The sequence below is a fragment of the Colobus angolensis genome, unplaced genomic scaffold (assembly GCF_000951035.1).
Source record: "Colobus angolensis palliatus isolate OR3802 unplaced genomic scaffold, Cang.pa_1.0 Scaffold82, whole genome shotgun sequence".
Lineage (NCBI taxonomy): Eukaryota > Metazoa > Chordata > Mammalia > Primates > Cercopithecidae > Colobus > Colobus angolensis.
The window spans coordinates 1134744-1158477 of NW_012122043.1; the positions used below are offsets into that span (position 1 = coordinate 1134744).

Genomic DNA, 23734 nt, shown 5'->3' on the forward strand with positions numbered 1-23734 from the left:
TCCGCGGAGGAAAGCGCCGGGCGGGACCGCGTTCGGGGCCAGCCCCGCCCCTGGGGCCACGATTTAAATATCCAGCCCGGCGGTCACTCGGGGGGCGGGGCCATGCAAATCGGGCGTCTCTTAAAGCGCCAGGCCCCGTGGGAGGGCGCGGGCGCGCGGGGAGCTCCGTCCCCTGGCCCGGGAAACAGGCAAGTCGAGGGCCCTGCGGGCGCGCGCCCCGTGGTGGGGCCACGCTCCGTTCCGGGTCCCTACCCTGGTGGAGGCGCTTGGACCCTCAGAGCCGTCCTGGGGCAGACCTGTGTCCCTAAGGCCTGAGACGCTGGGCCCGCCCTGAAGGCGTGTCATCATGCGGGGGGCGGGAGGGGCACCCTGGCCGGGCAGTGCCTGGATGAACCTTTCTTAGAGTGGCCAGAGGCCCGTTCCATGCTGCCCCCTTCCCAGCCCTGGGCCTGGGGACGCCAGGCTTCCAGCCTCAGGGGCAGGCTACCCGCGGAGCCCACTCCCTGCCTGGGCTTGTGTGAGGAAGAGCCCGGACAGGAGACTTGGAGGCATGGAACAAAGTGTTTGCATCTGCGCGGCCACATCAGGAGAAATTCCTGGGAGGTTCAGGACCTCGGGGGCGACCCCTGGGTAAAGCAAACCCTCCGTGGGGAAGACTGACCCACTCAGGCCCTGGGGGCAAGCGGGCCCATGACGCTGGCCTTGGCAGGCTGGGGCAGGACCCTGAGTCCCAGTATTTGAATTCAGGGTCCACACCCTGTGGCCTGCCAGCCCTCCCCCCTGCCTCTGGGGCTGCTGGCCTGGGCATTGCTCTGTGCCTGTCTGTCCTTCCTCAGGGGCCCAGCCGGGACCACCTCTGTGTCCCCAGGCTCATGGCAGGGTCTGATTCCTGGAACCCACCTGGCCCACCCTCGTCTCGTCTCTTAGTGTTGGGTGATGTTGGCTGCGTGCCACACTGGGGCCCCCAAAGATAAGGGTGCACCCCTCAAACACAAGCAGAAAAGGCCGGGCTGATGGTAGCTGCATCTACCACTGAGGTGCTGGGTGGTGTTTTGTCTTCGTGTTTGTATCTTCTGAAATGTCTCAGGTGAGCATGTGTTGTTTTTCAGCGAGAGCCGGCGCCGTCAATGTTATTTTTAAGAGGCAGCAGAGGGTTCTCTGGGTGTGACTGGGTGTTGCCGGTTCTCACAGATCCTGCACTTGGTGTTTTCACTTAAAGGTTCACGACCCTTTAGATTTGGTATCAGGGCCAGGTGCAGAATGTTTAAGGAGGGGCTGACCCTGCACTGGCACGCCCCTGAGAGTGAGCGCCTCCTGAAAGCTTGCCCCTGGCACCTTTCCCACCCTGCATGGGGTGGCGATTCTGTTTGCAGAGAGGTAAACTGAGCCTGGGAGAGGACGGGCGCTGTCCCACAGTTAGCCCTTAGGTCACGGTCCCAGCTTTCAGAGCTCCAGGATAGCAGCACAGCCATGGTTCCAGGGCCAGGAAGGTCAAGGCCTCCTCTCTTTGGAGGAAGGAATCAGAGAGGAACTTGTAGAATCCCTACTTGAGGCCGGCTCTCCGTGAGAACCTGGCGAGGAGAGACACGTCTCCACACACATGGACACACGTCCACGCACACTTATTCGCATGCACGGAGGCAGCATACGCACACACACGGGCCCTCAGGAACATGCTTTAACCCCTTCCTCAGCCCAGCCCTGGCCTCCCTGGGCAGGGAGGGCTGCTCCCACCTCTCGCTGGCACAGGCTGTGGGGTCAGGACAAGGCCCCACGTAGCAGCCTCAGGAACAGAGCTGCCAGGCGTCACCATGGCGGGAATCAGGGAGAACGCTTTTCTATTTGTCTTTTTTCTAGAAAAACCTGGCAGCCCTCTATCCTCTTTTCAGTGCATTTGGGGCCTGGCTGGAAGGCCCTTCCCATGAGTTTGCGAAGGTGGGGGGCGGCAGTGCCAACCCCAGGGCAGGATTTCTCCCCTGAAGAAGCATCATCATGAGGGCTTGAGGCTTTGATCCCCCCTAGGGCTGGCCCACCTCCTGCCCTGTCCCTACTACCCATCCACTTCCCACCACATGCTCCTGCTCTGCTCTCAGAGCCCAGCCAGGGTGCTGCCTCCAAGCTGGCTGCTCAGGCCACAGGCGCCCTTCTCGCCACTGCTGACCTTCTCTTGAGCACATAAGACAGGGGCCTGGGTAACGACCCATTTCTGGGCTGGGTTTGGGTCAACTTGAGGGCAGGGCTGCCCAGGGCCCAGGGCATCTTGGGGCACACAGTGGCACTCAGTGGCTGCACCGAGTGGAGGCCTGTTTCTCCAGGCGGGTGGGCTGGTGGGCCTCGCAGGGGTCCACAGAGCAGCGTTTGGAAACGCTTAGGCTCGTCCTTGTCCCGGAGAGTCAGAGCTCGTGGGCCTGGGGAGCAGCTGGCCATGGGCCAGACCCTGGTCATGGCGCAGAGAGGCCACTCTTCCTTGGGCCCGTACCCTGCTGACCAGCCTTGGCCTGCGCCCTGTGCAGATTTCCAGCCGGGTCCGGGGATCTGGGGGTTAACACAAGGCCCCATTGCTGCTGGGCATTACATTTCATTAAACACACACACACACACACACACACACACGCACGCACACAACTCTGCAGGCAAAAAAGAGAAAAAAATGTTTTTTTCAGGTGCTAAAAATATGATCAGGAAATACTTTCCAGCAATGTGCTGTTTTAGGCTCCCCTCTGGACTCAAGGGCGCCTTTGTCTCTGCCACAGAAAATCCACATTTATCAAAACCAAAATTGTTTTATCAAGCAGGCTCATGTTCCGTGGCCAGGAAACCTGAGCCTCCCCAACCGGCCTGTGACATTTTAATTTAGGGCCTGAGTGTGTGTGCAGTTTAGATGGGGTGCCCCGGGAGCTGCCCTCAGGATGCCCCAAGGCTCGGGGCTCCACGCAGGCGAAGGTGGGGGGTGCCCTCCCCAACCTGCACCTGGTCGGCTGGGCCTGTTTGTCTGGTCCTCACAGGGTAGGGGTGGGAGATCCCAGGGGGCTCAGGCCTGGGCTGCCAAGGGCAGGAGCTGGCTGGCTGTAGCCCACCCTTTTTCTCCTTCTCTCCCAGAAGTGGCAGGTGGAGTGCAGGTCCCCTGCCCCAGAAGCCCCGATCCCAAGTAAACCTCCACGTGCTCTGGAATGAGGCCAGGAGGTCACAGAGGCCAAGGGCCGCTCCACCTGCTCACCTGGTCACTGTCCGGGTTGGGGTCTTGGTGCGGTTGGCCCCCTGAGGGAGTATGGGGGTCGCACAGCCTGCCCTGCACCTCCTCTTCTCATGCACACGGAGCCGCGCACACGTTGACTCCCATGACGGGACTTCTGTGGTTGATCTTAGGGAAACGACGGGACTGGGGCTCAACACTTCCTTCCCAGGATGTTCACTGCTGCGTGGGCTCAGGCATCGGCTCTCCCCATCCTGGAGGTGATGAGACCCTGCCTCCCGTTGGGAGCCTTGTCCATCTCCCGAGTGCCCAAGACAGGACAGAGCCCTGTGGGCTCCAGGACGGCGGGGACAGCCAGCAGTGGAGGGGCACTCAGGCCCGGGGTCCTCCGATGCCCCAGAGCTTCTGCAGCAACAAAATTATGCTCTGAGGCGTTTTTAGTGATTCTGGAAAACTCTAATGGTATCGTGTCAAGCAAAAGCTTTAAAAAATAGTGCTCTGAGTGGCATCCATGCTATAGCCTCAACCGTCCTAAGCACACGTGTGCTAGCAAAAGGGAGAGCTGGGTGTCACCTCAGGGGCTCTGCAGGTCACAAATCATGGTGGTGGTGACATTCTTCTTTCTATGTTTCCCTGCTAACATTTTTTTGCAATTAATTTGAAAAGTATGAATGTTTTGGAAGCCCAGATAAACAATGCTCTTGGTTCCAGCTGGCCCACTTCCTGCCCCGGCTTCAGCCAACCAAAGCTTGTGCTTCCCTAACCTGGGGTGCTTCAGAGCGCTGGTGTCCCATTGGGTGCTGTCGTCTGTGTTCAACATGGCCCCTCCTCCAATGCCCCCTCCCCAGGGGGCCTTCCTCTGCCATCTGTCCCCTCCGTGCGTTGGTCTGCATCCCCATCCTTGGATGCCTGCAAAGAGTGCTGCCCCCTGACCCAGGCACCTGAGGTCCTGTCAGAGCATCAGAGCTTCCTAGCCAGAGGCCGGATAGGACCCACCAACACCCCCTGCATGCCCCACATTCCTCAGCAAGCCTCAAGGGTGGCAGGAATCCGAAGGGATTTTGTGTTCTGTCTCAGACAGAAGCTGGGCCCCTGCCTGCATCCCTGCCTTGTGTGGGGGAGGGTCTCCTGGCTTTCAGAAACCCTGGGCACATTTATCCCCTCTGCCCACCGGAGAGGGCAGGCAGAGGAAGAGCCAGACTGTGGAGGCCTCCGAGGCCACAAGTGTTATGTGTGGCTCCAACTCCATGAGGTGGTTCTGGGGGTCCATCCCCTGCAGGGACAGGCCTGAGGGCCACCTCTGAGTTTCCACCGACACCCAGACTTGCTGTGGGTTCTAGAGGCAGACCCTGAGAGTTGCCCTCCCCTTGGGAGCACCACGGATCTGCGCCACCTCCACCAGGCTGGCCTCAGGGGCTGCTCCCTCGAACACCCTGGCCCCGCTGGACCATGGCCGAGGCTGCTCTACAGGCTGGGGATGGCAGCAGGGAGATGGACGTGGCACTCGCAGAGCCGTGGCTGTTGCAGGTGATAGTCCCTCCACCGTTAGCTGAGTCCTTCTGGCCTCAGCTTGGGCGATCCTTCACGGAGGACACACCATGGCCCTCTGGGGCTGGGATCACCCCACTTTATAGACGGGGAAACCAAAACCTATAGAATCTGTCCAGGGTTGCACAGCTGGTGGGGGCACAGCTGGGACCCCTGTCCAGGCAGGCCTGGGCTGGAGGCTGGGTGCAGGCCACGCATGGTGTTTTCCCTTCGACTCTGCGGAGGGCGTGGGAAGGGGTCCAGCCCCCTCTTCCCTTGGCCTTGCCTTCACGAAGGGGCAGGGGAACCCCAGGCTCTGGGGCAGGTCCTGTGGTTAACGTGGGTTCTGCCTGCCCCTCACTGGGCAGATGGGCCTGGGGTGAGGCCAGTGGAGAGGGAGCCTTGACCTGGGCTGTCAGGTCCCTGGGCCTGACCCCCTTCTGTCGACCTGGTGCAGACTTGTCCCAAAGCAAGGCTTCCTCCCTATCTGCAAACCAGGTGCTCAAAGGGCTGCTGTGAGAACAGAGGGAGAACTCTCCAAACCGCAGCACGGTTCTCAGTCATCATGAGACCCAAACACAGAGGCCCATGCACGACCGCTGGACATGTTTAAGAACATGCCAATGTATTTCCACTAGAAAACTCCTCTTTTCCTAAATACATGCCTTTAGGTTGAACAAGTTAAAATAGCATCTCCTATGCTGATTTAACTATTTGTTAAAATTCAAAATTCTGAGGCCCCCACGTGCATTTCAAATATTCACCATGAGCAGCCAGGGCAGGGAGGGTCCTGAAACTGCCGGAGAGCGAGCTGTCTAAATAGGGCTGCGGGGTGGGAGTCCCCCTCTATGAGGAGACTGCGGATGGGGAGGGAAGGCAGGGAAGGGACATACCTACTAAGTGCCAGGCCCTAGCACCACACGCTGCCTCTCAGTGACCCTCTCCACCTGCCATCTGGCAGAGCGCCCTCCAGCAGTGGGGCAGGCCTGCCTGCTGTCCTCTGCCCTTGACTGGCCACGGCAGGGAGTGCCTATTAGGGCACCTGTGCCACCACAGACTCCTCCTTTGCCCAAAGTAACCTCTGCTCATGGGTCACCAAGCTCTTCCCCTCAGAGCCCAGGCTGAACCTCAGAATCCTTCTCAACACAGCCCCCAACAATCAGGCAGAGGTGACAGACAGGAAGCAGCCTATTTGACCACCTCTCTTTAGCTATTGATCTTGCACAATTCACAGCATATAGTAACTCCATTACTAAGTCCACCAGAAAACCAGGTGTGCCAGGACAGACTATTTTAAGTCCCAGAGTGATCTTGAAATAGACACTGCTGCACATTGAGCTGCGGCTCACAGAAACTGTGATGGGTGGGGGCCGGGAGCCTCTGGCCAGAGTCCTTGCGGCCGGGTCGGGAGGCCCCTGTGGTACATGCAGGGATTCACTGGGCCGGCTGGTGCCCCACAGGTATCACAAATGACCACCTATAAAGCATGCGGCCCTTTGGAGAGGAGAACAAGTCACTCTGAGCAATGGCCATGGAGACGAAGCGCAGATGGACACAGGTGGCCCATGCCACAGGCCCAAGATGGCCGCCTGGGTCTCCATAGCAACCCGGCCGGAGTCCCGCAGGACCGTTCCCAGCGTTTCCAGGCCGGGAACATGGGAGGCTCTGTAACAGCTTTAAGTGTTACACTCCCCTGCTTCTGGCGGCCAGTGAGTCACGGGGACTTGAATCTGAGTCACTTCCAGCCACCTGCCACCGTGACGGCCGCAGTTCCTGGATGCGGAGGCTCGCAGCCGCTGGGCGTGGGGATGTGGTGGCTGGCCTTACAGGACATTATGTTTTTGGCTCCACTTGGTGGAAATGTTTTCCACGTGTTTTCCCGTGTTTACAGAGCTGAGGGCACGGAATGAAGCCGGGGAAGCCAGCCTGACAGGGCCTGGCCCCGGGGGTCTGGCCAGACCAGCTCCTCCAAAGTGGAAATGGAGTGCCAGGCAGGGGCAGGCTGTGAGGATGCCCAAGCCCCTGCTCTCTGCCGGAGGGGAAGGGGCTGTCAGAGATGAACGACCCGCAGTGTGGTCTAGCACCAGCTGCAGGCCGAGTCCCCAGGGGCCGGAGGAGCTCTGTGGTCAGTGGGCTCAGAGTGTGCCGCTGCCTGGGGACCCTGAGGAGTGAGTGGTGGCTACTGCACCCTGTGCTTTCTGCTGGCATCGTGCCCACCCCATTTGAGCTTTGTCTCTCTTGTGCAGAGCACACGGCATTGGTTTTCCCAACAGTGGTTCCCCCAGCAGCCCAGAGCCTCCAGCACCTTCCCCAGGGCCCCCTGCAGGCCAGTCAGGGCTGAAGGCGGCTAGGCTGCTGGGTGGTGTGCAGCAGGCCTCACTGTCCTGTCTGGAAGGCCTGGTCGAGGTGGGCCTGTTGCCGCCGCTGCACTTCCTGGTCCAATTGCTCCTTCAGGCCGGCCACCTGGGGACAGAACGGTGGCTTAGGTCAGGTGGGCAGGCTGCATGGCCAGGGCCCCCAGGGCACAGAGGCATGGAGGGCTCTGTGACAGGAAGGGCTGGAGGCCACAGTCCACAGCTCCCGAGGAGAGGTGGCATGCATGGGACAGAAACATCAAGCAGACGTCAGACCGACTCCCTTGCTGCCAGAGGGATGCGCAGTTCTGCCTCTCACCACGGATGCCCACTCTGCCCACCTGCGGACGCCTCAGGATTATGGCCACTGCGCACCCTGGGTGGATGGGCCTGCTTCTATTCAGGCCATGAAAGCACTGAGAATGAGGCCAGGTTTAGTGGCTCACGCCTGTAATCCCAGCGCTCTGGGTGGCCGAGGCGGGCCTTGGGCCTCAGGATCACCTGAGGTCAGGAGTTCAAGACCAGCCTGGCCAACATGGTGAAACCCCGTCTCTACTAAAAATACAAAAAATTAGCCAGGCATGGTGGTGGGCACTTGCAATCCCAGCTACTCTGGAGGCTGAGGCAGGAGAATCGTTGAACCTAGCAGGTGGAGGTTGCAGTGAGCTGAGATTGTCCCACTGCATACCAGCCCAGGCAACAGAGTGAGACTCCATCTCAAAAAAAAAAAAAAAAGGCACTCAGAATGATAAGGAAATAAATAAATGTCCTTTTGCTAATAAATTTAGCAAAAGTGCCTTGGTGGTCGGGGGCCCTAACTTGGGGATGACACTGGGCAGTCAGGTCACCTCCTGGGCCTCAGTTTCCTCATCTGTAAAATGAACAGACAGCTCTAAGGTCCTGACAGCTCTGAGCTCCAAGGCTCCGTGGTTCAGCCCAGCAGGTCTGTCACGTGCACCTATGCATGTGTGGGTGTGCAGTGCATAACACCTCACTGTGCCCACCTCATCCCCACATGTGCCACGCGTACCATTGTTTTCCCTTTGTGACTCTGAAGGACAGGTGCAGGGGCTGCCTCTGCTACAACCGTGTGTGCCGGGTGCTGTCTAAGCACCTCACACATAGCGACAGTTCAGTCTCCCAGTGACCCCTCACAGGAGCTGTCCTCCCTACCCCACTTTAGAGACAGGGCAATGGAGGCTCAGAGAGGGTGGTGACCTGCCCCAGAATCCACGCTCCACCTCCCAGTGACCTCACTGGGATATGAGATAAACCTCGTGCCCTCAAGAGCAAAGAAGTGCAGGCAGTGCCCAGAGCGGGTCTGGAGCCCACTGGGTGGCAGTGGAGAGCCCCTGTTGCTAGAAGACTTCAAGAAGTCACCCCTACTGGGTGCTGCTGTGGGGATGCCAGTCCTCCCTCCCTCCCTCTGCCCTCACCCAGGGGGTTGGGGTCCCGACCTTACCTGCTCTTCCAGCATCTTCACCCGCTGCTGGTGGGTCCATTCTTGGGACTCCAGGGCCTGCGTGGTCTGTGACTGGGCCCCGTGCAGACGCTCTGCCTCTGTGGCCAGGTCCCGCCGGTGCTGGGCCGCCAGGTCCCGGAGCTGCTGGGCGTGGGCCTGCTCCATCTCCGCCATCTGGGCCTGGAGTGAGAACTTGGGCGTCTCACTGCTGTCTCACCGAGGGCCACACAGAATCCCAGGGCAGGAGTGCCACAGGGTGTTCCACCTGCCCCTGTGGGCCCCACTGTCCTCTGCCGGCATTGACCCTGGCTAGGACTGCCCAGCCGACCTGGGGTTGGGTGCACATGTTCAGCCCACAGGCCTTGGTTTGGCTTTGGCTGGGCTGGAGACTAAGCCACAGCCTCCAGGGTGGGCCTCAATCTGTTTTAATGGCATCCCAGGTTCGCTTTGTCTGGGCTGGGTGTCTGGAGGGCATCAAAGTTTGATTCTGGCCCATCCTGCCCCCATCCCCTGCTGGTCTCTGAGGATGGGGGGTGTCCAGTGTGGACAGGGAGAATGAAGCCTCTGAGGCCCCTTCTGTGGGTGTCAGGCCCCTAGGCCTCAGGGGATTCCCCCGCCCCAGCACAAGCAGGCAGCAGCCGCTGGCCCTGTCCCACAGGTCTCTCTGACCTCCCTCGTCTGACCCTTGTGCTGCTTTACAGAGCCCGGGCCTGGCTCCCACGGGGACTTCAACGTCTCAAGAAGGGCAGGAGCCTTGGGTCCTGGTTCCAGCTCTGCCTGGGGCCTTGGTCTGAGTCTGTATCCATCACATGCACAAGCTGGTCCAGCCACCCTCCCCATGTGTGCACATGTGAGATGGAGGTACACCAGCCACCCCTCTGGAACTGACACCCTCCTGGATCCCACCCCAGGTCTGTTCCCAAGTCTGGGGTATGCAGAGCTCTGCTGGCCCAGTTGACCTGCAGCTGCTGCTTTTGCCTCAGGACTCCGTCCATCTCCTTGTGCAGGCTGTTCAGAGACTGGTCCAGCTGCTCCTTCTCAGCCCCCAGCCTCACCACATCCTCCTCCCTCTTCAGTATCTCTTGCTCCGTCTGCAGAGAGCCCAGGAGGCAGAACCTGTGGCCTCGTGGCCGGAAGTGAGGTCAGGTCAGCTCTCCTCTGGGAGCACAGGGCTGCCTCTGGGAAGGACTCTGAATTCCCCTAAGAGCTGGCAGGGTCAGGAAGGGCACTGCCCTGGGCCAGGAACCCCGGCCTCACCCAGGTCTATCTGACATCTGCAGCCAGAGTGACAGCTTAAGGAGGAGCATGGGGCCAAGTCCCCATCCAGCTACAGAGCAGCAGATGTCCCCATCAACATCCTCAATGGGGGACTCTCTACGTCTCTTAAGGTGACATCCCAGGAGCTACCCCGCAAACGTCTTCTCAGTGTTCCTCCAAGCCCCATGAGCCATGATCCCCTGCACTCTCTGGCACTTGCCTTCTGCTGCTGGCACTCAGGATCTGCTGAGCTCGTACAGGCACAGGCCCTGAGAGCCAGGCATACTTGCTGTCTCAGTCCCAAAAAGCCTGTGGCGTTGGCATCACCATCCCCACCGTCCGTTCTCCTTGTAGGCTGCAGGCTGCCCGTGAGCCCCCTCCTTAGTTACCCACTCCCCACCCCATCGGTACAGGTCAGGAGGGATAAGCTGCAGATTAAATATCAGGGAAGGCTACCCAGGAAACAGACATTTTCTGTGGGAAAGTTGGCAGGGACCTTTTGTTCCCTTGCGAATGGGCCCTCTGGAGGAAAGGATTGAATCTAAGAGTTCTCTCTTACAGAGAGCAGCCCTGGGCAAGGAACACCGTCCACCAGCCCCAGACAGCCTGCTTCCAGCGCCCCCAGATGGCCTGGGGCATGCCTCATGGGTGGTTGGTGTGGATGGGATCCCATGACGTCAGAGGCTTATTGGGCCAGGCAGGCGCTAAGGCAGGCTTGGAACCCATTGCCCTGCTCTCCAAACCAGGCTGACTCTAGGCTCTGCTGTGCCCAGCCCCAAGAGTCCTGCCTGCTGGGGCTGTGTCCACAGGGGCGACAGTCTTGGGCTGGAATGCCAGGTCAGTCCTCTGTTGGCCCCACTGCCCTCTCTTGGGTGCTGGGTCTGGCCCAGGATTGGGCAGCAAACCTGGGGCTCAGTGCACACACTCGGCATACCACAAACCTGCCCTCTTGGCTTCAGGGCTCGAGCAGGCCTGGTTTCGGGCCCTGAGACAGAGGGGATAATTTGCGTGGGTAAAGTTAGTTACGGGGTCAGTGGTTGGACCTTTACAAAGAATAAGGGTTCCTTTCTTCTTCAGGACTGAGAAAAACAGAGTCCCCCTGCACTGAAAAAGGAAGTCCTGTTTCTTTAAAAATCCAGTTACACTCCTGGAAGTGCATGTTATAAAGAGAAGAGAAAAGTGAAATCCAAAATAAATAAACGGCCACATCCGGGTTTCCCCTCCTGAGACACCAATAAAGGGTTTATGGGTTTGTGGGCCCCTCACAGCTGACCTCCTGGAACTCATTAGCTGTTCCTTCCCTCCCCCTCCTCAGGCTCCAGGGACTCACGGCGGGCACTGTGCCCACAGCTGGCTCTGTGTCCCCGGGCAGTGCTGTCGCAACCAGGGCTGATGCAAGCCCCCTGCTCCCCCACCCCCAGCAGGGTCCACAGGAGGCCCCAACACCCTGGTTCCATGGCCCAGGGCTGGGCCCCCTTCAGGAACAGCAGCAGGGGCTGGTGACTGGACCCCACTGGCTGGCCCAACTCTGGAGGGCAGGTGGTCCTTTGTGGACAAGATGGCTGGTGGCTTCCGTGACTGCCCTCGCCTGCTGGCCCCTGTCCCCTGGGCAGGCTGGGCTGCAGGGCCTTGTGCAGGTGTCAGTGAGGTCTTGGGAAGTGCCACCCTGCTCTGGGGTTCGCCCCTGAGGCCTCAGCACCTGCCTTCCCCACTTCATAGATGGGGGCACTGACCCTTCAGGGGCCAGCTCAGCAGATGCCATCCTCCCCTCCCCCATCCAGAGTGCCCATCTTCCTTCCGGCTGCCTCCTCTGGAGCCCCATCCCACTCTGGGGCCTCCTGCCCACTCCCAGAGGGGGGCTGTGAGGGCCAACAGCTGGTAAAGCCCGCTCTGCAGGGCCAGCCTGGGTGGCCATGTGGGCACCTTCCCTGTTCCTGCAGGGCCTCGGCAGCACCCAGCAGAGGGACAAGGGGCTGTCCCCCAGGCTCCACGATGGAAGGCCAAAGACACCCGCCCTTCCCGCCCCTCCCCCTGTGCCATCTGGCCTGGATGGCACACAAACTTCTCAAGGAGAACAAGCTCGGCCCGCTGGGCGCTGGAGGTGAGAGCTTGTGCACGGGTTGTGGTGCCACCAACACCGGCTTGGCTTTCCAGGCCTGTCCCTCCGGCGGGGTGACCCACAGATTCTCCCATAGCTCTCCCTGACCTCGGCGGCCACTCTGTGGCTGTGTGGGCAAGGGTGGCAGGAGAGTAGCTGGGAGGGGGTGGGTGTGGGGCTCTGGGGTCAAGGGGCCATGAGGAGACCTGGGTAGTGGGCAACAGGGTCCAGGGATGCCAAGCTGGAGGCAGCCCCTCCAAAACCATCTGGTCCAGAGGGAGGTGGGCACAGCTTATGCAGGGACTCTGGCCTCAGGCCACCAGCGCTACCCTACCCTGCACCTTGGACCCACAAGGTGGGTGGGAGCTGTGCCCATGTGCCCGTGTGATGCACCAGCCTCTCCTGTCAGCCCCGTTTGTGAGCCAAACAGTCCCTGTGCAGGACCCTGATGGTGCCCTGGAGTCATTTAAACAACCCATGCTGTAGAAAGGGCAGTGTCCAGCCCTGCAGCCCTGGACAGCCACCATATCCCCATCAGGGAGGAGCCCAGCTGTGCAGACAGCTCGAGGGGCCGGTGTCAAGGAGCAGAGGATGAACAGAAAGAGGGATCGGTGTGAGGCCACCCTGTGGGCTGGGACCATGTGCCCACTCTGCCCTCACTTGCCAGGTGGGGGCCCCTGCATGCACCCAGCCCCTGCTGTCAGGGGCAGCGAGACTCCCAGGGTGCATGCCTGGGTGTGGGTGGAGTGAGTGCCTGGGTGTGGGTGGAGTGCTCACAGAGGACAAGAGAGCCGCCTCTCAGGTGATGGGGAAGGGGTGCTGTACATAGCAGGTGCCTCCTTGGTGGGCCCAAAGAGTGATGGCTGGGGTGTGGGCTCTGAGAAGCTCTGCCTGCTTCCTGGAATGCCATTTCCTCTTTCTGGGGCTGTTTCCCTATCAGTCAACCTGGCGGCTGTGCACCCCTCATCTCCCCGCGAATGGCTCTGCTACCTCAGGTTTCATGCGTGGGAGCCGGGCCCACGTGTGGCCCGGGGGCCGAGCTCAGTGGTCAGGATCACTGGATCACGCACCCACCAGCAGGGTGCCTCCACTCGGCCTCACCTCTGCAGCCCACCTCTGGACATGGTGGTCCACATTTGTCTGACCTTTTGGTTCCGAAACCCTGTCTTGCACCCAGAAGGCCAGGGGATGACAGGACTGGGTGAAGACCATCACTTCACCCCTTGACTACTGAGCTCTTCCTGGTCTCTCACTCTGTCTGCCCAAGCCCTACCAGGAGCTCAGTGGCCACTGTCCCTGCGAGCTTTGAGAGGGGAGGTTGTGGGGCACCTGCACAGGCTGGCCCACCTGTTGCTCCAGCCCACACCCCAAGGGAGGGGCGATCTCCACCATAAGCAGGGACCTCTGGGGCTCTGGGGGGCGCGGTGTGTCAGGTCACTCGGTTTCCAGCAAAGCTGGGCTCAGACACTGGAGAACAAAGCCAGGGTTGTGCCCCGACCCAAGGTGCCTGCCCAGGGAGAGTCAAGGCAGGGCGCACACGACACCACTGGTAGGTCTGTGGCCACCTGTGGGCGTCCGGACCCTGAGCTTAGTGCCACCCCGCCAGCAGGTGAGGACACAGAAGCCTGCGTGGGCCAGCGCCTCGCCCAGCCACGCCCGTGCGGATCCCCGCCGCGAGCTCCTCCCGCCTCTCTAAGGACCACCGCTGCCGCCTACCTGTGCGAGCTGAGCGCGCAGCGCCGCGAGCTCCCCCTGCAGACGCGACCGCTCGGTGCGCAGTGCCGCCGTCTGCTCCTGCAGGACGCGCCTCTCTGCCTGCGCCTCGGCCGCCTCCTGCCCCCCGCTGAGCTGCTGTGGCCGCCAGAGCACCTGGGCCGGAGATGCTGGGCGTGGGCCAGGGATTGGGAGGGCCCGAGTTTCTGAGAGCAGGGTCGTTCCATCTAAGGCTGGCTCTGGCCTCAGCTTATTTTCTCCTAAACGGTGTGTCTACAGCTGACTCCTCTGTTGTAGGGGTGCTTACTGACGGCAAGAAATCCAGCCCCTGACTCCCTGTGGGCCCCTCCAGCCTCAGTTTCCCCATCTGCCAGCGGGGGACTGGATGGGGCCTGGGTCTCTGCAGGCCTGCACACTTGCCTCCAGCATCTCTCTAGGCCTCCCTTCATGCTGAGGGGCTGATAATGCAAAGGACCACAGGGCCTCTTCCCTGTAGGCCTGTTCACCGCCTCCTGGTGACAACGTACCCTGCCCTCCTGGGCACCCTCACCTGTCGCAGGGGTTCCAGCGATCCCTCAGCCTCCTGGCACCTGTGCTCCAAGTTGGTGAGCTGCTTCTCCAGCAGCTTCCCCTTCTTGGCCAGGTCTTGATTGTGCCTCCTGCTCTCATCAAGGGCCTGGTGCAGCGTGTCCAGTTGCCCCTGGGGGAAGGAGACACAGGGCCCACCTGGAGACAGTGAAACCCTCACCTCAGGGCATCTGCCTAGACTGTCTGGCAGGACTGTATCACTGGGATGAAAACAGCAAGAACATGGTTAAGAACAACCTGAAGTGTGTTGATCAGGCGGTTGTGTTTGCAATGTAAACCAAAGGTGTGAACCCCCAGGAAGCCTGAGATGAAAGTCCTGGGGGTCTGGTCCAGCATGGGCAAAGGTTCAGGCTTGGCAGGTTCTCTGCTGCAGCCAGTGGTCTCAGAGGGCACATCAGTGGCATCCCTGCCCTGCCTCCAGCTTTGGTGACTCCTACTGCCCTTGGGATAAAGCCTGAGGTGACCCTCCCCAAGGCTCCTGGAGCGTGTTTGGCTCAGGCCCTGCTTGCCCCTTCTGCCATCACACTGTGTGTTCTCCTGCTTCGGCTCCCACCTGGGGACATGGCTAGTCCCATACTGAGCTCAGGAGCTCCAGAGCCCATGAAGGTGGGACGGCCCATGATCCCCGCTGTGTCCCTCACCCCTGCGCCCTCTTCTCAGCCCCTCTGCCATCAGCCTGTCCAAACCACCATTATCCACTTGGGACCAGTGACAACCCTTCAGTTTCCTCACTGTCCCCAGGTGCTACCCCATGACAGCTGAGGGTGCATTTCACTTGAATATCATCGGCCATGCCACTGCCTTGCTCTGGGCCTGTGGTGCTCCCAGCTGCCCCCAGGATACTGCCCGGGGATCTCACCACCACTTCAACCACGTGCACCTGCTGCCTTCTGTGCATAGCCTTCCCCGTGGCGCCCCCACCCTACACTGCTGCCTTCTCCTCCTGCTTGCAGGAACCCCGCCTTCCTGTCACCCCAGGAGGGAGGATGGCACCCGTGAGGTCCCCTGAGCCCCAGAGCTAGCAGCTGTTGGGCCTTGAGAGGGCCCCAGACGTGTGAAGGAGCTTGCAAGGCATCTGTCACTGGAAGCTTGTTGACTGCAAGTTGGCCCGATCAGGTCTTGATGAGCCCCCACCATTGCACCTTCCTGAGGGTTTTGTGGGCGAAATGGCTAGCTCCTTCTGGAGTGACCGGACTCTGAAAACACTTTTTTTTTTTGGTCCAACACTTTGTTACTTTAAAAAAGGAAAAGAAGGAAGACAATGCTTGCACCTCAGATTGTGATGCTTCACCTTTTGTGCAATTTTGAAAATTATAATTTTCTATATAATTTTCCAGTAGAAAAGCAGAAGTTTTCTTCAAATATGGCTTAAATATTTCATGGCAGTTTTAAGAGGTCCCAAACCTCTTGTAATGACTCAGCTTTTATGGAATTTGAATGAACCGTAATAATTGAGTGGTTCTCCTTTAATGCACAGCCCCACTGGCCCCAGTGAGTTGCTCTCATCTCTTGTGTCCCTTTGGCTCTAAATCCTGATGCTGTGTGAGAGGCAGGCTGGCAAAACAAACCTTGAAAACGTGGATTCGGTCTGAGAGTTTAAGTAGCTACAGGAAAGAACCCTAGCCCTTCTCCCCCAGAGCTGAGTGCTCAGGGATGAGCCTGGGCTCCAGGGGCTCCTGCCCTGGAGCCTGAGCAGGGGAGAGCCTGGGCTTGGAGCCAGCATGCGGAGCTCCAATGTCAGTTTCCCCATCTGGGGCGCAGGTATGAGGCAGCCTCACAGGGGTCTCGTTGGGACCAAAGGAAGGCTGGGGCAGGGTGTGATGGTTCATGCCTGTAATCCCAGCACTTTGGGTGGCTGAGATGGGCAGATTATCTGAGGTCAGGAGTTCGAGACCAGCCTGGACAACACAATGAAGCCCCGCTGTTCCCACTAAAACTACAAAAAATTAGCAGGGCATAGTGGTGGGTGCCTGTAATCTCAGCTACTTGGGAGCCTGAGGAGAATCACTTGAACCTGGGAGGCAGAGGTTGCAGTGAACCAAGACCATGCCACTGCACTCCAGCCTGGGCAACAAGAGTGAAACTCTGTCTCAAAAAAAAAAAAAAAAAAAAGACTGAGAGGATGCTGTGGACTCTGAGATGCCCCCAGGGAAGCTGTTACAAATGAAGGGCTTGCATGGAAGGCTGGGAAATAGCTGAACACGAGCAGAAGGGACAAAGGCCTTGTTAAGCATCCTGCCAGCTGCACAGAGGAGGACAGGCAGGCCACAAACCCTCGCCAAATCCATCCTTTGGGCTCTTGGAATTGGGGTCCTCAGTCTGATACCCATTTATCCACTGGGCGACGATGGGCCAATTCGGTTGCCCACTGGCAGGTATCCCCTGGGCTCCCTGCACTGGCCGGTTGCCCCATCCTGCCCTCAGGCCAGTCACGGGACAGAGTTAGCTCTGGACAGTCCTCAGATACAAGGGTGTCAGAGCCCTTCACTACACACAGTGGAACTCTGGGGCCAGACAGAGGGCGAGGGCAGGGTCTGATGCTAGTTCATGGTGGCAGGGCCTCCTCTGGACTGTGGCCTGCCCTGCTGCCTCTGTATCTATTCTGCCAGCCTCTCCTGCTTTGACCATACTAGCATTATAGCCTGTTGTACTATTCACTTTCAAAATTTTCTTGGAAAATCTCAAACATCTATTCTTTCCTGTAAACTTTGCAATCAGCTTGTCCAGTATTCTCTAAACACATCACAAACAAATAGACAAAACCAAACCAAAAAAGCAAATTACCGACAAACAACTGACAAAGTGGGAGCATAAACAAAGATCCACCCAGAAGCTGATCAAAAGAAAACCGTCATCCCTGCCCAAGCCACAACCTCTCCAGGAAGATGACATAAGCAACCAAAAGTGGCACAAACACGCACTCATGCTTTCAAATAACCCTCGTATTCAAGAAGAAATAAAAATGAAAACATCTAGAAAACTGGTAAAAAGAAAAAGAACTCACATCAAAATCTGATGGGACACATACCAAACCACAATTAGGGAAAATAGGATCACATTAAATGCTCTTACTATTGAAAGACAAAGCCCAAACATAAATTACTTATTCCTTTCAAGAAATCAGAAAAATTACAACAAAAAGAGAGTGTTGGCTGGACGTGGTGGCTCATGCCTGTAATCCCAACGCTTTGGGAGGCCGAGGTGGGTGGATCACTTGAATGCAGGAGTTCGAGACTAGCCTAGGCAATATGGTTTCATACCATCTCTACAAACAAATAAACAAAAATACAAAAGTTAGCCAGGTGTAGTGGCATGTGCCTGTAGTTCCAGCTACTCAAGAGGCTGAGGTAGGGAGATCGCTTGAGCCCAGGAGGTAGAGGCTGCAGTGAGCCGAAATCATGCCACTGCACTCTAGCCTGGGTAACAGAGCAAGACCCTCAAAAAAATTTTAAAAAAGCAAACTAAAAATAAAAATAGAGTGTTCATAGAAACAAAAGCTGAAATCAATAAACTAGACAAAAATAAAAGAAGAGATAAATTGATTCTTTGAAAAGAGGAATAAAACATGAACTGCTGGCAAATCAGGCTAAGGGAAAGAAACAAATCGCCAACATGAAGGACAGAAACAGCTGTAACTCCACATGTAAATAAGGCACAACTATGCATATAAAGCAGGTGTAACTGGTGACAAGACCATGTATATAACGAAGGTGATGCTGAGCAGATGTATGTGCAGGTCTTTGGCAATGTACTGAACGTGTAAGATGAGTTATGCTCCCACAGCCCAAAACTGACCCCAGAAGAAATGGAAAACTAAAACAGACCCTTGACAGAAAAGAGATTGGAAAGGGAATTCAATTGTATTCTTTACAATGACAGGAGCTGCAGAATATGTACAGGGAAGTTAAACGAACCTTTCAAGAAAAGTTATTTTGAGTGTTCCAAGTGATGGAAAAAATGGAAAGCCCACCAATTCATTTTATAAAATAATAAAATTTTCTTAACACAAATCTGAAAAATACGTCACCATAAAGGAATTACAGATGTAAAAATTCTTGACAAAACACTGAGAGAAATCAAGTCCGACTGTGGCTCAGTGTCCACCTTGTGGACCCCACCAGCCCTAAGCTGCTCTGCTAGCTTTGGGCATGTGTGAACCCCGGAAACTTTTAGAACCTGTGACTGATGCTGAGTTGAGCCCCCACAGGCAGGTGAACTCCAGGGCTGGCACTGGGGAGGTGGGGAGCTGGTGGGGTGGGTGTGGCACATGGGCACAGCAGGGGAAGGAGGCCTGGGCAAGAGTCCAAGGACGCCGTGAGCTTCCCTGAGCCACGGAGGCTGTGACCAGGCGTCAGTCCAAGGGTGGCATGGTGGGCCTTTCTGAGCCCACATGAGGCTGTGGGTGATGCTGGGTGAGTGCCAGGCCTCCCGCCTGCTCGGAGACCTGACCAGCTACTTGGGCACTGCTGCTGTGTTCTGCGCGTGTCCTGACGCCACAGGCTGGTCCTGCATGGCTGTTCTATCAAATTCCCATGGTAGCCTTGGAAACGGGGAGGGATTTGCTCTCAAACAAGAATCTTACTGTTTGCATAGCACAGCCTACCATTTAATTAGAAAAATATGTTTTTAATTAACTTTCTCTTGACAAACACATTGGCTTATGTGAAACAGGGGAAAAACCAATCCATGAAAGTGAAAGAAGTTGTGTCAAATGCAGAGCTGGCTCTAGACTGTGCTGGGAGCTTGGCAGAGCCAGGAGAGGTGCCAGGCCTGCCCTACTGGACCCTAGCACCACCCCGCCCCCCCCGGCTCAGCAAGGGGCACGGGGCAGCAGGGAGCATGGCTGTGTGTTCCCAGCCCCCTGGCTGGCTAGAAAATTTCAACCCTGAACTCCCTGCCTGGGTTTGCTGTGTGTCAAAAGTGGGGGCCTCTGGTGACTTAGGTGTGTCTGAACCCAGAAACCCACCACAATGACCAGTAGATCACAAAAAGTTGGGAAAAACTTTCCTCAGAGCTGGAGACCAGGGACTTGGAGGACTCCCGAGGGCAGATGAAACCAACTTGCCTAAAAATAGGTGAAACAGCGATTGCCAGAATTATAAGAAAACATTGACACAACAATGATAGATTTTAGCACATTTCACTAAAAAAAGTTGAGCAAATTCTAGACCAGGCAGAAAAATGCATACAGACAAAGGACTGATCAATGTCAGAGGTGTCCTCTGCACTTTGGATCAGAGACCCAAAGTGGGACCCCCGTACCCTCATACCCTGGCTCAGAACGGGGAGGACTGGAGGGAGCTGCAGGGGTGTTGGGGAGGCAACTCTATCCCACCAGGACCTCAGGAAAGAGGGTTGCTGTGGCTGGGGGACCCAGGGAGCCCCCCATCCCTGTGAGGCAAGCAGGTGGGGAGGTGGAGGGTCCCACCAAGACTGTGCACCAGAGAGCGCCCCCCCCCACCCCGCCCCACTTGGGGAACAGAACAGCTCTGGGAGGGGCCAGAACTCCACTACTGGCTCCCTACACTCCCCAGTGGCTCCCTGTGGCTGTGGGATCTTGGAACCCTTCTCTCTGCCTTCCCTTTGAGCCTGAAATATTAGGATGGGGACACATAAAGTCCCTGATGGGCTCCTCTCCACTCCCAACTTCAAACAAGGCTAGAACTCCTTTCTTTAAAGACACGCAAAGGAAAAAAAAAATCATAAAACTAGTGTCTACTGGGGTTTGAGAAAGCAAAGTCGATCTGAGGAATCAGATCTGAGGGTCTCTAATTAAACAGAGAAGTGAGCTACTGACACGCATCAGAAGATGGTAACTGGAGTTCTCAAGGTGAGGACAGGGCAGGGGTCTCGAGGTGGGACAATCCAAAATGAAAACCGAAGGAGGCCGCTGTGGGGGCAGGAGCAGCAGATGAGATGCGGCAGATCCTGAGATTAGCTGAGTAGGAGGAGTAAGACCTGAAATTCTCCTGGGACCTTGGGGAAAACCGAGATGAGAAGGAGAAATTCAAGACTGAAGCCAGGAGGACAGGTCCGGGGGTCAGTATTGGGATGCTGAGAATTCCAGGACAAGAGAACAGAGAAGAGGGAGAAGGAGAAGAGATGGTTTTTTTTTTTTTTTTTTTTTTTTTTTTCAGTGGAAGGAACCTCTGTACACAGAAGGTAGATTGGAGTCGACAAGTAGGGAGGGCTTGCCAGGGTAGGTAAAAATAATGAAAGGGGCCGACATGCCCACATTTTGGTGACATTTTTTAATTTCAAAGACATGGAGGCCTCTGGCTGCCGCTCTGGAAAGAGTCCTGATAAGAAAAACACAAAGAACCCAGGGAATCCGCACATTTCTTGAACCCATCTGAACTCAAGGTCAGAGGCAAACAAGGAGTCCAGAATCAAATGAAAACCAGGCCCTTCCAGGAGAGATGCCATGAGCGGCCCCAGCCATCATACCAGAGGCACGGAGTTCACCAAAGCTGGTAACACGTCGCTTGGACCCATGTGGCAGGCAGAGCCCTCAGAGGGCCCTGTGAGCTCTGGCCCCGACGTTATCCTGAGATTACATTGGATTCAGGCCAGGGGACTTTGTGGACGCGAATAGTTGACTCTGAGTTAAGCAAAGGGTGACCACCCAGGTGGGCCTCACCCACTCATGCACGCCCTCGGGCGTCAGCGGGAGGGAGCCGTGAGGTGTGAGGCACGTGGAGACGGGAGGCGTGGGGTGCAGGCGCTGCTGCCACCCTGTGAGGCAGCCGAGGAAGCCCTGGGCTAGGAGTGGGGAGCCCTTGGTTGACCGCCCAGAAATGAGGCTCAGCCTGACAACGCAAGGAGCTGGACTCACCACGCTGGGATGAGCCAGGATGCGCCCGGAGGCACCTAGATGAGCCTAGAGGAGGATTCTTCCCTGGGGCCTTGGGTGGCCCAGCCCACCCCATGACTGTGAGACCCAGAGGGGAGATGCCAGTCACACCATGCCAGGCTTCTCACCCATGGGACTGGGGGCTCAAAAGTGGGGTTAAGTCTTCAGTAATTTGTTGCAGTAAGTAGTGCACCAGGTATGGGCTGCTGTGGGTAGACAGCCCTGGGGTCCGCACACACCAAGAGAAGTTCAGCCTATAGGCAGGAGAGCCCAGAGCCCCCCTGAGGGGCAGGTTTGGAGGAGCGGAGTGTCCAGAGCAGGAAGTTCTAAGGAACAAAAGTCTTAGCTCCTAGGGCACAGGTGGAAGCAGTGCAGTTGGGGAGGGAAGGGACAAGACCCACGGTCGCTGGAGGGGGCAGGGCGTTGTCCTGGGCCAGCCATAAGAGGCCCTGGATGCAAATGCTAAGGGAAAAGAGGATGAATCAATCATCCCTACCATGCAAGACAGGACAGGCAGGAAAGACACACGGAAAGGAGAAAGTGTCCTATCAGCAACCTAAGGAAAAACAGAGCATGGGTTACCACAAAACTTCTACGTGGGACAAATTCCCCCAGAAGAGGCAGAGACACTAAGGTGGGATTGAAACCAAAGCCAGGCCGATGAAACGGAGGCTGAAAACACAAACACCAAAAAAGCAGAGGCCAAGAGGAAGACAAACAGCAGTCACAGGACACTCAGGCCACTCAGGAAAAGTTAACCGAGAAACTTCAAATTCGAAGAGTCAAGAAATCTAGAAGTCAAATACCCTTGGAAATAGGGTATTTTTATTTCTCCTTGGAAATAAAAGGAGACATTGACAAAAAGAATTGTAGTGGGAAAATCCAACACATCATCCTTAGCTTTGATAAATTCAGGAACTGGATCAAATGTGGCCTATTTGAGTAATGCATTTGTAAAGGCTGACTTCAAGGTCTCTTTCAGAACCGGCAAGGTGGCTCACGCCTGTAATCCCAGCACTTTGGGAGGCCGAGGTGGGCAGACCCTTTAAGGTCAGGAGCTCAAGACCAGCCTGGCCAACATGGTGCAAAACCTGTCTCTACTAAAAATACAAAAAATGAGGTGTGATGGCAGGTGCCTGTAATCCCAGCTACTTGGGAAGCTGAGGCAGGAGAATCGCTTGAACCTGGGATGCGAAGGTTGCCAGTGAGCCAAGATGGTGCCACTGCACTCCAGGCTAGGTGACAGAATGAGACTCCATCTCAAAAAATAAAATAAAATAGAAGGCCTGTTTCAAAATGTGTAACCTGTGAACAGAGGACGTTATTTCTGAACGCATGTGGAAGGCATACATGTGACTATACGTATAAAATGAAAGGCTGAGCTTGGCCCGGCTCAGCCCGCTCCAGGTCCCCTGACTTGTTAGGTCCCCCCACCTCCTGGACATCTCACAAGTCCTGACCCCATCCCTGGCCAGGCCGCCTGGGTCTTTCTGCAGACGTCTCTAGTCTTCCTGCCCCAGCAGCTGCCACCGGAGGGGTCTTTCCAAAGCAGAAATTTCCAAGCTCCTGGCTAATGAGGACCCTGCTCTCTGCAGCCTGGTCTCTGCTCTCTGCCCCTCCCCTCTCCCCTGCAGGAGCCACCTCCTCAGAGGCTCAGGGCCTTTGGGGGACTCAGGGCCTGCCTGCTGGTCTGAGTGCTAACAGCCCTCTGGGGACCTCTGAGGGCCACCAGGCTCCCAGGCTGAGTCCCGCGTGGACCACGGGTGGCTTCTGCAGTTGACCTCGGGGTCGAGGCTTGGCCGGCTGCCCTTGGGGCCCTTCTGCCAACCTGCAAGGCTGTCCCTCCTGATAGCTCACCCAGGCCTCCCTCATTGGAGGGACACTTGGAGAGGAGTGGCTCCCCGATCTCTGTGCCCTGTCCCCTCTGCACTGTGCAGGCTCCCTCTTTCCAGAATGGGTTGGGGGACGCCTGGGGGCAGTTGCCCTGGGGAACCTCAGCCAGACATGCTGTTCCCTGGCCGCTGGGGCCTGCAAGGGAGCACTCTGGAGCGGAACAGCTGTCCCCTGGTCCTGACAAGAGAATCTCAGGACACCCCAGGGACTGTTTGGACCTGCGGGGCTGGGCGGGGCCTGGGGCTCCCCACCAGCACTGAGAACCAAGGCCTGGGCCAGGCCTCCATCCACTCCAGCCTGGCCATTCCATTTCCAGGCCCAGGCTCCTCACCTGAAAACCTCAGACCCAGCGGCCACCTCCCCAGCACAAAGCCTGGCGTGTAGGGATATTGACTTCAGCCCTTCCTGAGAGACCCCTTCTGTGTCTGAGTGACACAGAATGAAAAGTGGTCTTGGAGCAGGACATGTGACCCCATAAAGAGCCCCAAGGTTGGGCCAGGGCCACCCCTATGCCTGCCAGTGTGGCCTCAGCAAGAAGGAAGGGGCTGGACTTGGGGCGCTGCGCTCCCAGGGCCAAGTCCTCAGTTTTCCCAATCTGTAAAACAAGGGCTAGAACCACTTTAAAGACAGCTCTGCTAAGGACAGCCCCAGTCCTGATGACCCCAAAGCCGCCTGCCACAACCCAGCCTGCACCTCTGCCCCAGGGCCCCGCTGGGCTGGTCCACTGGCTCCAGCCCTGAACACCCAAAGAAGCCCTTGCAGACCCCTCTCTCCCACCTCCCGACTCTGTGGAATT

General features: G+C 57.3%; 2 protein-coding genes across 2 annotated transcripts in view; both read right to left on the minus strand.

Moving 5' to 3' along the window:
* SNED1 (sushi, nidogen and EGF-like domains 1) overlaps positions 1 to 345 on the minus strand; it is a 93565-nt gene extending 93220 nt beyond the window's left edge. The window contains exon 1 of the mRNA XM_011929640.1: positions 253 to 345. Coding sequence (XP_011785030.1) covers positions 253 to 345 — 93 coding nt within the window. The remainder of the gene's footprint in view (positions 1 to 252) is intronic.
* Positions 346 to 6396: 6051 nt separating this feature from the next.
* Positions 6397 to 23734, minus strand: part of LOC105502944 (putative ciliary rootlet coiled-coil protein-like 3 protein) — a 77531-nt gene continuing 60193 nt past the window's right edge. Inside the window, 8 exon segments of the mRNA XM_011929641.1 lie at positions 6397 to 6613; positions 7101 to 7183; positions 8537 to 8716; positions 9496 to 9621; positions 11971 to 12018; positions 13239 to 13358; positions 13608 to 13760; positions 14155 to 14304. Coding sequence (XP_011785031.1) covers positions 6397 to 6613; positions 7101 to 7183; positions 8537 to 8716; positions 9496 to 9621; positions 11971 to 12018; positions 13239 to 13358; positions 13608 to 13760; positions 14155 to 14304 — 1077 coding nt within the window.